Source organism: Zeus faber (genome assembly GCF_960531495.2).
Source record: "Zeus faber genome assembly, chromosome: 4".
In the NCBI taxonomy this organism is placed as follows: Eukaryota; Metazoa; Chordata; class Actinopteri; order Zeiformes; family Zeidae; genus Zeus; species Zeus faber.
The window spans coordinates 24,963,977-24,980,086 of NC_137191.1; the positions used below are offsets into that span (position 1 = coordinate 24,963,977).

At 43.8% G+C, this 16,110-nt stretch overlaps 1 protein-coding gene across 1 annotated transcript; it reads left to right on the top strand.

Moving 5' to 3' along the window:
- Window positions 1-11,527: 11,527 nt before the first annotated feature.
- LOC307228892 (epithelial membrane protein 1) lies at window positions 11,528-16,097 on the top strand. Its single transcript, XM_079998734.1, has 5 exons — window positions 11,528-11,663; window positions 13,322-13,405; window positions 13,675-13,780; window positions 14,107-14,247; window positions 14,873-16,097. The coding sequence occupies exons 2-5, from the start codon at window positions 13,331-13,333 to the stop codon at window positions 15,031-15,033; spliced, it is 483 nt and encodes a 160-aa protein (XP_079854860.1). The 5' UTR covers window positions 11,528-11,663; window positions 13,322-13,330; the 3' UTR covers window positions 15,034-16,097.
- Window positions 16,098-16,110: the final 13 nt, after the last annotated feature.

Here is a 16,110-nt window from a genome sequence, read left to right on the forward strand (position 1 = left end):
GTGTCTGATGAGGATCAGACAAGGGGCGTTTTTAATACATTCTTTTGAGAGTTAATAATGGGTGTGGTGGAGTCTTTTAGAACACAGCGCTCCCTTCCCCTTACCATCACTGGCCAAAGCATCCCTCCACACAAGGTCCATCCTGGGGCAGGCACACCTCGGTGGAACACATGAAGTAGACCTAAGGGAAAAGTGGAGATCAGGGGAGGCCAAGGATCATGGAGGCTTGTAGCACCTAGTGTGCTCAGCCAAAACAACACTCTTGAGCTTGTGAACGCCTCACTTCTGAAGATGGCTTTGCCATGACTTATTTCACAATGATTACTGAAATATAGTTGTGAGAGATTCCCATAAGCTAGGTCTACATGCCCGACACACTAAACCACATAATCCCTAGGGCACCAAATTGGCAGGGATTCAGATATAACATACTGTAAGACTATAATAGGAACATGCATAACTCGTGTTTCCCTCAAAAACTGTGAAATACTGTGTTCAGCAGTGCTTTATATTACATTTGCGCCTTATATGAAATCATAAGCAATCATATGATTGAATAGTAGATGCCATTTTTTTTGGCGCAAACGTAATACATCTTTACAATGCAAAACGATTTGTGAGTCAGGGTAGTGTTGAAGCCTTCGCCTTGATTTGTATCCTCCTAATGAAGGTTACTTTGTGAATGTTGGACCAGAGCTACAATCTATAGTTCTTCAACTCTAGAATATGATTGTTTTACCCTGCAACACAAATGACAAACATTACAACATATTATATACAAATGCATAAACAGGACAGCGGGTCTATATATCTGGTCTGTATAAATGTAGATTAGACTGTAATCCCCCCCGCCTCCGGTGTCCTTACCTCCTCATCCAGGGCAGTGGAAGTTTTTTCTTCCTGAAGGAACTGGAAGGTGGTGATGGTGAACCTGTGGGTCTGGCTCTGTGAGGCGGGTGGCTGAGGGGAGGAAAGAATAGTCTGCGGAGCAGCTGGGTCCAAGGGGTTGGGGCAGCTAGAGGGAGCAGGGAATTCAGCCAGGTTATATAAAAAATAAAAATAAAACAAGAAAATATCCACTGGAGGTAGAGAAAAGCTAAAGGGAGCTGCATATTCCACAATACAGGCTCCACCTGGGGAAACCAGGCGAATGGGAAAGCTGTGTATGCAAGCAACAGGGGCTCTTGGCAATATAAAAATAATAATGTTTATGCCTGCACAGTTTTCTAGATAAGAAAACACAATTTAACCACCCCAAAAAAGGAAAATAGATTAAAATTAAATAAATGTACACATCCATGTTTTCTATTCTATAGAATAATCCATATAGAACTGGATTGAATTTTCTTCTACATGTAAAAAATAGTAACAGGACTGTGCAGTCAGTCTAAAACAGAAGTTCACAACCACCGGGCCACAGACCGGTGCCCGGGCTGCGGAGAATTTTCCACCAGGCTATGAGAAGGCCGGCGGTAGTGCGCCATTTAACCTGTGTGTTTTTTTTTTTTGCATATCCCAAAAATTATTTTATGATCTGCCATTAACACGCATTAAACATGCGTCATGCCCACACAATCAAAAGTTCAGAAGCGATCTCCGCTCCGCGATCAGAGCGATCTCAAATCGAAAAACAATTTATTTTCCATATACAAAGTGAGAACCTACCCATTGTACAGCAGGACCCACACCGCCTCCCCAGAGCGGGGGTAGGCCACACAGTAGTGCACCAGCAGCTTCAGGTTGGAGTCTGGAGGGTTGATCAGTCGGACCTCAAGGTAGAGGGGTTTCCCCAGCAGCATCTGCAGGGGCTGGTGGTACTGCGGGTAGTAACTGCTGTACTGGTCATCTAAGTGTCAGAGTGAATGTAGTAACCCAGAGAAGGTTATTGCTTGGGTCTAGTTGAAACCAGGTGCTGGCTCTACCACAGCTAATCACAACCACATTCCTATGGAGTCCCAAAACCTGGCTCAACCAGCTGGTACAATTGGTTTACATCTTTTACCATCCATCATGAAGGAGAGGGTGAATTACATCAATGTCAGGGCCCTGTAATATAAGGCTCTAATCACGAATGTCTTGGATAGAAATAGCTAATAACAGGAGAACTTGGATAATTTGACCTTTGGCAATCCGAAGCTGGACTCCAATCACCCCATGGGCGTGGATATCAGATCCCAAGGACGGGCTTTTCACCATGTACCCCACTGTGGCCACAGCGCCGGGCAGGTACCTGCACTCAACCAATAACCTGAGGGGGAGGACAAAGGAACAATTACACACATGCACACGCACACACACACACACACACACACACACACACACACACACACAAACACACGATGGAAAATGCTGTAACCTGACTGGGGAGTCTCTTGTGATGGTGCCATAGTTGAGGGTAATTGACTGGATCTGATTGACTATCTCTACTATATAGACCAATGACTTTCCAAGCATCTGTAGAAACGGGAAGGAACAGGTTAACGGGTGCATTTCATAACACTGCACTGAAAACCTCTTTGGCCAATAAGCGAAGTCTTCATCAATGAAATAAATTACATGGGCAAAAAAAAAAAAAAAAGTTTAATTGTCATTCAAGATCATGTTCACAAACAGCCGTTTAGTATTCGGGAAGCAAGGGGTATTGATTAGTCTTAAGCCTACCACTCTGCGTGTCCCACAGCTATCCATTGGGATCTTGAACAAGGCGTAGTTGGAGGTCACCTTCTGAGGTTTGCAGGATGAGTTGCCAGCACCAACGAGCAACGCAGGGGACAGAGGTGGCTCCGTCAGGGAGGCAGGTACAGAGAATACAAAGTGGCGGTCAAGAGTACACTCTGGAGGAGGACACACATGTAAACACACATACACAGTGTTATCAAAAGGTCAAACAAAAAGGTCATGAATCCCAGGAGGTGATTAATAATGAGACCCGAGGTATCCTATAACCTTTTCACACTCCATGTCACTTCAAGTTAATCATGCTATACTGGTCCCAACCGCCACGTTACACATCCTGCTAGTGTAGAGTATTCTTATTTATGCCTAAAAGAACAACCCGGCCTCCCCCAGTTAAGTGGCTTAAAAATGCCAGTGGGGACATTATGTACAACTCACCATCCATTGGGTAGTAACAGGCAGGGGCCTGCTTGCTGACGCAGCAGCCCATGGAGAGGCACCCTGACTGGGACACAGACCCAGATCCACAGGGAAGACGCTGCTCACTGGAAATGTTGCACTCTGAGGGACAGCATGAGACACATCAGCGACTAGTGACACAGGGTGAACTTAAAAAAGAAAAAATGTTTTTTTTTTTTTTTTTTAAAAGACCCTTTGACATCACAAAGGAGAGAGAGGGGGAAAAGGAGAGACAAAAAAAAAAAAAGCCTTTTAGTTTTAAAGTGAAAGCATGTCTACCATGACCGGACTCTGGAAGGGCAATTGGACAAGACAGTTGATCCTCTCTCCTCCCTTCCACTGTCATGTAGACAACAATAATGATGTGCTCCCTATCCTTAAAAAAAGGAAAAGAGAGAAAAAAAAAAAAAAGTCTTTCAATTGGACAACAAAAAGCCAAATACAAAACAGGAAGCACAATGTTGGCGTAAAATGTAAATACTTGCCTTCCGAGTCACGTAACAGTTTGGGATGTAGGGGAAATTTAAAATGATTCTGCCATCTTTTATCTGGCTTGCAGAATACCTACAGTGCTTTGGGGCATCATTAAAGTTCACCTGATTGCCCTGGATGTCTGAAAATCCAATACATGAAACATGTGATGTTAACAAAAGCACAGTACAACTAGAAACCTAGACTGTTTGCATTGCCACAACCTGTATTGAATATTTATGATACATTTACCCTTCCCCCAAAACAACTTGTATGTGTCACCATACAAAAGCTGTGGCCCTGCTAGAGTTCCACTCATGCAGTGGTGATCGCAACCAAATGCATCCGAAACCTGAAGATATTACACCGTGCACACATACCCTTAATGACCATCTCAGAGATGGGACCAGGTGGAAGCTCCACTGTCATATGAAGAGTGAAGCAGGCGATTTTAGGCTTGGGGACAGGGAAGGTGGGGATGGGAGCATGGGTGGTGCTGGCTGGGGGAGCAGGGGTGGACACAGGGGGAGGTTGATGTGGACACTCCAATTCCAAGCTCCTGTATTGCCCCAGGGTTAGGTCCCAAAACCTCAAGGGTAAAGAACTCTTAGCGGGACTCTGAGGAGAGAGATCAGCAATATTTCCACATTAGTAAACAGTCTGTGCATAATCTTAAGAACGCTCATTTCAGCTTATCAAACCAAATTGGTCTCTGCTTAATACATAAGAAAAATCCAAAACCATTGTGAACAATCCAAAACCATCTTCATGTCACGCAGTTCTCTGGTGTGTACATAAGTTCTCTCTGTTCAACATTAAGGCAGGGTTGCCAGCTTTGTGGTTTTACTGTTAAATTGGGCTACAGGAGGAGCTTGAGCAGGGCTGAGGATGTATACATTTCCTGACAACCCTGCCTTAGTGTAACTCCATCCCTGCTCTCTGAAAGGTGTCCACTACAGCCCGCAGCTGCCTCTACCTCCCTCAGATTAGATTACTTTCGCTTCAGAAAGCAGGGAAGACTCAATGTAATTTGCCACTAAATAACTGACAAAAGATAGCTGGAACAGCCAAAGGAAAACTGGATAAGCTACTTTTGATTACCGTTTAATTAGCAGCAAAACCAAGTAAACTAAAGTGTTTCAAAAATATTTATTATTTAATTAAATAATTATTGGTCATCAGTAATATTAATTATATTTAGTAGAATGGACAAAAATGCAATTCCCTGTGAACCGAAACCATTCAGAGTAAACCAAGCATTCCTGAAGAGTCGAAAGCAGTGCAGTGAGGCACAGGAAAACAATGACTCTTCGCTCACCCGTTGCAAGGAGTGACATGCAGGTAGGGGGGAGTGGAAGGTCACCCCCGACTCCTTAGCCCTCCTCACCATGTACCTACACACCACTGACACATTGGAGAGAAACTGCCACGTCGTCTCCTCACCTGACATTTAAAATAGGAGCCGGAACACAATTAGTGATGAAGGAGAAACTGATACCGTCTAGAAGGAGAAAAGATAATCCAGCTCCATTGATATTGAAGTTTTGACTGTTGGTTAAGATGTAGTGCAAAATAGTTGAATAAACATACTCCTATAACAACAGCATAGGTGCACAGCAAACTTTTCTCCTTACAAATCAACAATTAAAAACTTATTTCTCTACAATTCCATTTTCGCCTCCAGCATTCTAGAGTTATGATGCAAATCTATTAAAAATCATGAGTCAATGGGTCGACAGGACCACTGAAAGCAACAAAAACAAAATAAATCCATGTGGCTCTGAAGAGAGCTTGCAAACAGATGTTTTCCTGTATATTTGCTTTGCCCATTAACTACATCTGGCTCACTTCGAAAAAATCCCCATCTCGCACCAATGTAAATAAACTCTTTGTTCAAACAAAAAACACTCCCACTGACCTCTGAGCTGGATGGAGTCAGGATGAGCATGGGGCAGGAAGGCCACCATACTTGCCTCAAAACACTGCAGGGAGGGGGGCTGTTTAGGGGGTAGTTTGGGTGGAGGCATCAAAGGACTGGGGGTGGAGGTGTGAGGGGTGGTAGTAGTGGCTGGTCTAGGAGGTGGGTGCGCAGGCGGATAGAAAGGGGAATAGTTCGGCTGGTAGGGATGCTGGTAATAGGGGCTAGGATAATAGCTGCAGATGGTGTGAGCGTAAGGATGGCAAATGGCCAGTAGTTGGGCAGGGGGCACAGAGGGGTCCAGCAGGCCTGGTGGTGGGAAGAAAACAGGTCCATGCTGATAGTAGGAGCCAGAGGAGTAGTGATGGGGCACAACAGGTTGATTGGGAATCATTGTCCTTGTGGTGGTGGGAGGTTGAGTTTGGTAAAAGGGCGGCACGTCTGAGGAAGATCCCTGGTGGTAGACGGACCCATACTCATAATAAGGGTTATTTAAGGTCTTTTGGGCATCTGGCGCTGAGCTGTGTGAGCCATAGTGAAAAAGATGAGGATAATGATGGTAGTAAGGAGCACTGGGTAGTTTATATGGAGTAAATGAAGGAGGTTTTTCTGTGGTGGGAGTTGTCGCTGGCTTGACATGGGGGTAGTAGAACTCGGGGTAATGAAGATCAAGTTGATACTGACCAGGGCCAACAGGTAATTTTGGTTTGTGTTGCTCAATCATTGGGTTTGGAGTTGGGGCAGGTGTGGGTTTCGCTGCAGATTGTTGAGGAGGAGATGGATAATTTGAGGGTTCTCCAGGAAAGTAAGTCAGTTGGTCAGGCCCCATGGGGTAAAGAAGCTGCTGGGATTGCGATCCTGGCAAACCGGCTAGAGTAGGACGTGGGGGATGGGCGGGGTGTGGACCAGGAAGGTAGGCCTGAGGGTACAGAAGTCCCGGGTAAAGGTAGTGGAGGAAGTCTGGAAGCTGAACAAGCTGCTGCTGAGTTGGGGGCTGCAGAGGGGGTGAACGGTGGGTTCTTGTCCTTGTGGAGAGAACAGGATCTGGAGAGTAGGAGTATTGAGATTCACCAGGATAGTGTGGAAAGTATGGAGAGGAGGGCAAGTGTGAGACATGAGAGTAGTCTGGACAGGAGAGAGTGGATTCCCATTGATTGAAGAGGAAGTGCAGATGTACTCCATCCTAAAGAAAACATTTGAAAAATGTATCAAACCAATGCAGTAACGTGCTAGGCTTATCCATGTTCAATGCAAAAACTTACTTCAACTGTAAGACAAGGTGCAGGGAAAGGGATAAAAGGGATAAAGAAGATTAGTTTTCCGGGTTGGGAATCTAGATGGTAGGCGCACTCCACAGATACAAAGGGAGACCGGCCACTGTTCACTGTAAAGAGATTAAAACCAAAACATTATACAAATGTATAAACGGCCAGAAATATTAAGACAGTAATTTCAAATCATATATGACAATAAGATGGATAAATACAGGAGAAATTGTGCATTCACCGTCCAGAATATAAGATCCATTTGCTTTGTATTAAGCTTGGACATACTGTATCTACTGTCGCTGGTCAAGATCACTCTCCACTATTGACACTAGCTGGTAGTCTATAGGCGCGAATAAGAATTTATTTTATCACAAGCTACCATAATGTTGCAACATATGATCCTCCATTACTAACCACGCACATATTGTTGGTTTGGAGAGGATTTGAGGGGGAGAGCAGGCTGTAAAATTGGCTGGAGGCAGCCTTTAAGTATTGGCCAATACGAAGGATGGATCAGATACAGTACTTTGACTGAACAGTATACCATTAGACCGCTAGTTTGGGGTCTTTAGAACATAACTCCCTACATGTACGGGTTGATTTTGTGCTTTTTTTTTTAATATTTTGTATCAGGAATATTATCTTGAACTGTGCATCACTAGTGTCCTACATACCAATGGCACCCAGTGTTTGTAAATCCTCCTCCTTGGCATATACATGGACTTCCATTCCATAGGGGGAGCACAGAATCTGTGGGTCTGAGAGAGTGGGGTGGGAGGGTGAAGGTGGAAGAGTGGGCTTCTGCATGGGGCAGGAGAGGTTCAGTGGCCTGTCCCACCACCACAGGGGGACGACATAACTGTCGTTCTGGTAGAGGAAGGGAGGAGAAAACGGGACAACGCGGCAAACAAGTTAACCATCATTGTAGAGACAACAGGAGATTTTCCAGTCATGAATAGCTCTTGGACATGGCCACCGGCCAGTGGGTGCGTCACGCAGATGTTTCAGCTACCTCCTGTGTGAAACATCCATCAGAAGCTGCCATTATTACAAGGTCATTCCGTGACGTGCTCACGGTGTAACTGCACATCGGAGGCAACTGGAACACCGGGATGGGGGAAGCGCCCTCTGCAAAGGCAAAAATGTCATTATTGAAAGTCAGCCGATCTGTTAACAGCTATACATTCTAATAAACTGTTTTTCATATGCCACAAAACATATCTGGGGAGAAATGCTACCGGCCACAAGTTTCATCAAAAAAATAAATTATCCAGTGAGAAAAGCCAAGAAAACCCACATTTGGGCGGATACATGGCTACTAGAGATCTGCAATCAACTATAGATTGATAACCAGTTCTAAAATAAACCCCTCAATGTGGGGTTGTGTTCCAGCTGAAGTGGCAATAGCAGGTTGCATTGAGATTGCTAAGTGGTTTTGACTTGACTATAAAAACTGTGTAGGCTCAGTGCAGAGATCTCACCTCCATCCACAAACAACCGTGAGTGTCCTTGTCCCGAGACCGTGAAAGTCATGATGTGGCCGTCACACTGCAGGAAGGGCCTGAGGGCCTGCCATTCGGTATCAAATGGTGGGCCCGATACTATCCCTTGAACACCATGAAAACCTAACCGTTACAAAATAATAATAATAATGATAAAAGAAAAGAAAAAAACATTAGAATTTATTGTGAGAGGTCTTTCGTGTGGATGACATGAAGGTTAATAAAGTGGAGAACGTACCAGAGAAGTCCGCACCAGAGAAGTCCGCTTGGTATCCCGCCTCAGACTCCGAGGCCCGAGGCCGGCGTTGGAGGACGACATGGCCCACGCTCCAGGGGAATTTCGGGATCTTTTGTGGAACGATCTCGTCAATTCCTTCAGATGTGGGTATACCGCCGTGGGTGGGCGACCTTGCAGCAGAGACGGTGGGTATGGGCCGGTGCTGTGGGCGCCCTGGGCGGCCGAACCCAGGCAGGGGAGCTCTCCGGAGCGCCACTCGGTCCCCAACCCGCTTTGGGTTGTTTTCCGACCCGTGTGTACGTGAAATTTCCCCCGGGTCGGCAGGGAAGACGTAGAAGTCTTTCGACTCAGCCACACTCATCGAAGAACACAGTTGAAAGTTATAAAAGGCCACAGTTGCAAAACATGCGAATATGGATGTTTTCCTCTTCGGCTTGAAAGACATCGCGAGCAGACGCTTTCGCTCACGTGACAAAACAGAGCGCGAGCCGCAATTAAGTGGCACCGTCTAACAGCTTCGATGCTGCGTTCATCGAGATTGAAACTCGGAGGAATCTGCAACCCCCCCCCCCCTACCCCCTACCCCCTACCCGCAGCCGCGCCAAGGAGCGGCCATTTTCGGGGCAGATGTGAATTGTAGTTTGAGCTTCCGTACAGTTACTTGTAGACGTTACGAGGCTGGCTGAACTCACGAATATTTTGGTGTGGGCGTTCACGTTCCCACACAGAGGCAATAGAAGACATTTAGCCTGAAAGCGGGAATGGTGACTCAGAAGTACCGATTTCCGAAGTCCAGGCAATGCAGCATGAGTTCATTGTCGCCAATCTTCGGTGGAAATATGACCTCACTGGGAAACAAGTGCCCAGATACTATTAAACACCTTACGACTTTCATTCGATTATTAGAAAAAGGACATCATCACAACAGCCACACAGTTTTTAGAATTGAAATCAGACTAAAACGATTTGCATTACTAGCCCTGTAATTGTACAATACAATCTCTGGGTATATTGTATTCATAAAATGGAGAAAGGAGTGGAATATAACATGTTGGCCTTGAAAGGGGAGAACTGCTTTGTTTCACATCAGTCGAACAGATTGACAACGGCAGATCAACAGAATGGCATTAAAAACATATGTTTCTAAATGATGTATTTTTATTTTTTTGGCATATGTGTTTATATTAATGCCGAACAATACTTAAACTATTTATCATTAATAACATTTAGGCTTTAGTTGAGTCAGTCTATTTTTATCATTCTATCGGTTTATTTTAAGTCTAGGGCTATTTTCTAGGTTTTTTTCTTGTCATAATTTCAAGTCTTCCGAGTTAGTAGTTATTGCATTAGGACCTATATACTCAAGACCGCATATCTTCCCCCATAATGGACTGAGCGGTGGAAACGTACTTGCCACACTAGATGGATATTCAAGGGTCATTTGACGGATTAAACGTGCCGGGACATACGGAGCGTATCGGTCGGTTCAGAGGGAGGGAGTCCTGCTTGTCAACACGCATGGTATGGGTTTCATTGTGAGATGAATGAAGGCAGTGACGCTATCTGTCCTTGGCCCATCACTGGGAGAAGAAGGCCTCCATTGTGGTGTGCCATCAATCCCAACGTCTGAGTGGTCACTGAGAAGCCACAGTCGGGGGGCAACTGGCACAGCGAAGTCGCTGTCATTGTCCACCAGTAAAAAGAAAATGTCAAGAAAAACCTATGTTCCTCCGACAACATGGCTGAGCTCCAACCTGGGGGTATACTTCCAATAGCAATCCTTGTTGCACTGTTTTTATATTTTATCCTGAGAATTATTATTATTATTATTATTATTATTGTTGTTGTTGTTGTTGTTGTTGTTGTTGTTGTTGTTGTTATTATTGTTATTATTATTTGATTGTATCGGACAGTTGGTTAGAGATAAATTGCTTTGGACGCATATTATTTCCACAGGGTTGTGTTCTACAGTCAGTCAGTAGAGTGAGTTAGGCAGTAAAGTTGAAAAACATACGTGATAATTCATTACTATTCCATTTAATTTGGATAGTTTTGGGTCTTGCGTCTTCTTTCTCAGCCGATCAGTTCAGCGGATACCTCGTCGGTCTCGACGTCGCTATTAGATATGAACAAAGCAGAAATCACTTTCCCCTCATATTAAACTCCCTTTTGCCCTTCCACCGAGTGGCAGCTCGGAACATCTTGTGCTGTTCCACTCGAGAGGAAAAAGCTTAGCTGCCTCACTCAGAGGTACTTTAAAGTGTGACGGCCACACGGAGGTGGTGAAGCCCTTCAGAACAAACCCTCCAACAAGGAGGTGGAAGAAGAGGGAACGAAGCGTCGCCAACACTCAGCTCTTATCCTGAGGACAAGGTCAAAGTGTGTCCTCCCTGCAACACAGCTAGGCCTATTGAACGAGCGCCAACAGGAAAGCAGCAATAACACCAATAAGTAACAATACAAAGTTATTACTACAGCGGTGTCTGCGCATTAATTATGTTATTCAGACAACTTCACTTGGTCAGTGATAGTGATTTTCTCTCACTGGTTAAAAACAAGTTTTTGGTTTGTTGGTTTGTTTGTTTATCTAGTGAAAATCTTGTGGAATAGAGTATATTCACAAGTGCAACGGTAAGATAACATAACATAAAACTATTAATCCTGTGGGGATGGGGTGATAAAAAAAAAAAAAAACACAACAAAAAAAGGAATTACTACAATGGTTTCTGGTAATTGGTAGTGTTATTCATATGTGGAAAAGTAACTTTGATTGGTAGATTTACAAAAAATATATATAATTGTTTTTTTTTGTAACGTAAGCAAAAACAATGGAGTTAATGCCACTGGTGGTGCGTGGGTCCACGGACTTGCAGAGCAGTGCGGCCCCAGGGAACCCTGTGGGCGTCGTGCGAGCTCCTAACTTCTTTTCTTTTCCCTTTTTTTGTTGTGAGAGAAAAAAAAAAAAAAGTTGAGGATATGGGTGGGGTTTTTCAGGGGAAAGGGAGGGAAAACAGGGTGGTGGTGGTGGCGGCGGTGCTGGTGTGTATGCCGTGGAGCTGCGGAGCTGGGTGGGTCCACTACACTAGCGTTTCGGATTCCAAACAACCCTGGTGCGTCAAAGCGAACTTCAGGTAAGCGCTATGCCCAACTGGCTGCGGTCGGAACGCGCGGTTGTGCCGGAGACGTCGGCGACGGTGTCGCGGTGCGATGCGTTGTATGGGGGAGGGGGTTGACTTTAGGAAAGAGTTGAGAGAGGTGCCTGACTTTTAAAGTGCCCTTATGAATAGAGGCGGTGCTTGAAAGGCGTTCACGGTTTTTCGTTTCTTTTTTTAACGAGCTAAACGCGCGTTTTAGAAGGATACACCTCGTTTACATCGGTATATATTTATGTATCACATACAAGCAACGAGTACAATTATTTTCCGTCGTCGTATTCTCGCGCTCTTTCCGTACACACAGGGCCGCGTGCCCCGAGTAACGGAGGTCTGTCCCGGGCGCGCATGCTCCAACCGGAGCGAAGATTCGGAACAAATGCAATACTTAGTTAAACATTTAAAAAAATATATATATATATTATTATTTTTTTTTTGTATGAAGTGTAAATCATGATCATTTTGTACAACGTGTACACCCTTTTAAACGACATTTAAAAAAAAAAAAAAAAAAAAGATTTCAGAGGTTCACAACATGGGGTCTGGGGACCGCCCGGGGGTCCTTTGAAAGTTTCCAGGCGGTCCCCAGAAAAAATTCACATTTGCCAAACTACGCCGTCATTTCGTTGAACACCGCCACCATTAGAGAATGCAGAAGAATGACATGTCATGATAATAGTTTCACTGTTATCCCCCTAACTACATATTATAGCCGGGTATTCAAAGGCGCAGTGGAATTGAGTGTTTTGATAATAGTTTCACTGTCGTCTCTCTAACAACATAGGATAGACGGGTATTTAAAAGTGCAGTGTGTAGAATTTAGGGGGATCTAGCGGTGAGGTTGCAGATCGCAAGCAACTGAATACCCCTCCCCATGGCGGCGCAACATGGCGGCCTCCGTGGAAGAGACGGTGGCCACGAAAACCACGAAAGGCCCTCTCTAGAGCCGGCGTTTGGTTTGACCGTTCTGGGCTACCGTAGGAACACGACGGTGCAACATGGCGGCCTCCGTGGAGGCGTACCCGCTCCTATGTAGATATAAACGACTCATTCTAAAGTAACGAAAACACGATTCTTATTTTCACGGGATTATACACTAATTAAAATATTCTTGTGAATATTATATATCATTTCTGCCGAGTCTGTTCTGTAAACTCTACACACTGCACCTTTAAGTTTTGACTAATCATAACAAAAACAAATCTTCAAATTGGGTCTGTGGCCTATTGTGTATCAAATTGAAGGTAATTGATATGGAAATGTTAGGAAACTCTGCCCTCTATAATGTATCTTCCAAAAAGTTGGTCTCCAAAGAGAGCTTTACAGGCTATAAGTAAGTAAAACCCTTCATTAATCCGTCCTTGGAGCGTTCAGGTAAAGCGCTCAATGGGTGTAATGTGGGGGCTGTTTGACGGCAGATGGCTCGTGCAATTATTCCAAAAATGGTCTGCGGCGAGTTGGGACTTGCCACAATTGCTCTTTTCAGTTTCCCCCTCTGTGTGCGACCGCTGTTATCGGTGACGCCGTCACACCGTTTGAGTTACCGACTGTGCTGCAGCGCATAGCATTTCACTCAGCCGAAACGTAGTAAATAGACAGCTCACCCCCATCAACTTTCCTTCACTCTCTGTCTTCAGTGAGCCACAATGTTGATCCTGGCTGGAATCGTTCTCCTGCATATCACAACCATCATCCTGCTTCTGGTGGCCACCATTGATAATGTATGACAATTCTTTATTCGTCATTTTTTTCCAATGCTTTCCAACGTGTGTGTTAGCCATTCCTATATAAGACCATCTAAAAACAACCATAGATCATTGGAGCTATAATTGTCGTCAATAATTGTCTTTTTCTAATATGCCAATATATATTATTTAACGTCTAAACATACATTACCTTTAAGGATTGCTTGAGCAGAGTTTGGTAGCTACTAGGTACATTTCTGAAAATGTTTTAGTATAATAATAATAATTCACTATAACATCCTCAGGCGTGGTGGATGACAGACACAGTATCCACAGACCTGTGGGGCAGATGGGAGCTGAAAGGCGCAGGTTCAACCTGGCATTACACCAACCTGGCCCAATACCCTGAAGGTAACTGATATCTGTATACTATGGCACGGGTTTGAAATAGGGTTCATGGGCCTATGTGTTTTTAAGGTTTATATCCTTGATCAGGATCTATTTATGAGTGCAGACTCCCCAGAGAGGTTTGTAACACTCAATCTCTCCCTTTTTGGTATTTTCTTTATGTACAACTTAAAAGGCTACTTAAGATGTAGGCCATCCATCCATGGTGACCAGATTACCAAACATAGCCACTTACAGTTTCAATATGATTATTACATTCCATCTCATCCCGCTTATTTCTTTTCACCATTTCCCTTCAAATGGGCCATTCTCTTTCTCGCCCCCTACAGACTATCTCCAGGCGGTGCAGGCCACCTCAGTACTGGCCTGTATCTTTGCCATCCTGGCCTTGTTTGTGTTTGTGGCTCAGCTGTTCACCCTTGGGAAGGGACAGAGGTTCACTTTCTCCGGCGTGCTACAGATGATCGCCAGTAAGTAACATGTTGTAATGTCTCATTGTTTTTACAATTCGTCTTTGCAGTCTTTGTTCATTTTCTCTCTTCCCGAACGTAACAATCCTATGATAATGGCTGTAGACTTGACCGGTAAAAGACGGTCACCTAAATTGTGGCCCCACTGTTTGGCCCCAAAAGTAATTTTTAGTGTGCCTAGACATGATCACAACAAGTAATAAAAAGTTGAAGTATCCCCAGGTTGCCCTCCCGGTGGTGACACTTTGTTTAGTGTCACTGTCGTTTACATATTCAAATGCTGGCTTGTTGAAACAGTGTAATGGGCTGAGACAGGTTCTGACCACAGGCGTATAAGGTGACACAATATTGTAATTCTACAGCAGGGGTTATATTGAAATGACATGGCGTGGCAAGTCTTCAGACTTATTATTCCAACCCATCATCTGAGTTCCATGATAAGATCCGGCCTCTCTGGTTGAAGCACATCTTATCAGTCTAAACTGCTGTAGTGATTAGAATAAAACCGTGGTACTCTTGACCCTCTATGGTACACGTCGCCCAATCTAGTTCGAGAGTTATAGAAATTCCTGACATATGCGACTTGACTTTGGCCCCACGTGGTTGTTTCCTTTTCTTTGTCCAGGCCTGTGTATAATGATCGCAGCTTCAATTTACACATCGGAGTTCCACACAAAGGAGAGTGACGGAGGGTACGGACACTCCTTTGTCCTGGCCTGGATCTCCTTCGTCCTCACCTTCATCCTGGCGGTCACCTACCTCGTCCTCCGGAAAAAGAGCGATTAAGGTGATGGACGTATGAAGTCACGATTTGTAGGTCAATTAGTGCTCTTAAATGGCAACATTGCGGTAGATTTTCTTTTTGTGAGTTGAACAATTATATATAAAAAGTGCCATACAAAAGCTCTTTACCAACATTACTAGCTTTAAAAGTCTTGGAAGATGATTTACGGAAAAATAAGGAATTGAAAAAGGGATTGAAATTTGTTTCGTAGTTATATCTTGAAGAGTATGTAGAAAAGTGAAGACGAATAAAACCCAAGATGAAGGGAAGCCTTAGAGCATCATGAAAAGGTGAAATGGATTGGAATTAAATGGGTATTTTTTTGGACAGAGGACTTTGAGATTGGGAGGGGGCTGTGTTTTGGGAGGGATGCAAAATGGTGGTTGGTATAGAATATAGGTGGGTGGGGTGGGGGCAATTTGTCAAAATCATGATGACTGACATGATTATACAACTAGTAATAAGTCTTTTGCATCGCCACTGTGCTCAACAGAGATTTAGGAAAAACTGAGCCCATAGCCATCACTAAATTCTGTAGTGTAAAGTGGGTTGATGCTAGAAAGTTGTGCATGTCGTAAGTAAACAGTATCTGGACCGTGTACTATCAACTGGTGTGACTGGCATCGTTCTAATGGAAGAGTTAACAGGCTGATACTGTATTTAACAAGGTACAGCATGTTGATAACATTACTACATTCCTGTTACAGCACTTGAATCAGCAAAGAAAAGCCTTCAATGCCAGCAAGTTTAACCCATTGTATCATTATTTTACAACCAAAGTATATTTTAACCATTTGTTTTATTAGCTATGTACATTGTAACCATTTTTCATATTTCTATTAACATTTTCTATACTGAGTGACTTTTAACCATGTTTGATTCTGTGTTTTTTTTAGTTGGCTGCTATTATATTGAAGTAAATGTAATTTGTACAAGTGAACATGAAATGAACCAATGGTATATCACCATATATATTACAATACAGAACTGTTTGTAATTACATTACAATTGAAGCCATATCATTCATTATTAAAAGGAAAAAAATATATATAACATGAACGAAAAAGTGTCAAGTTTTT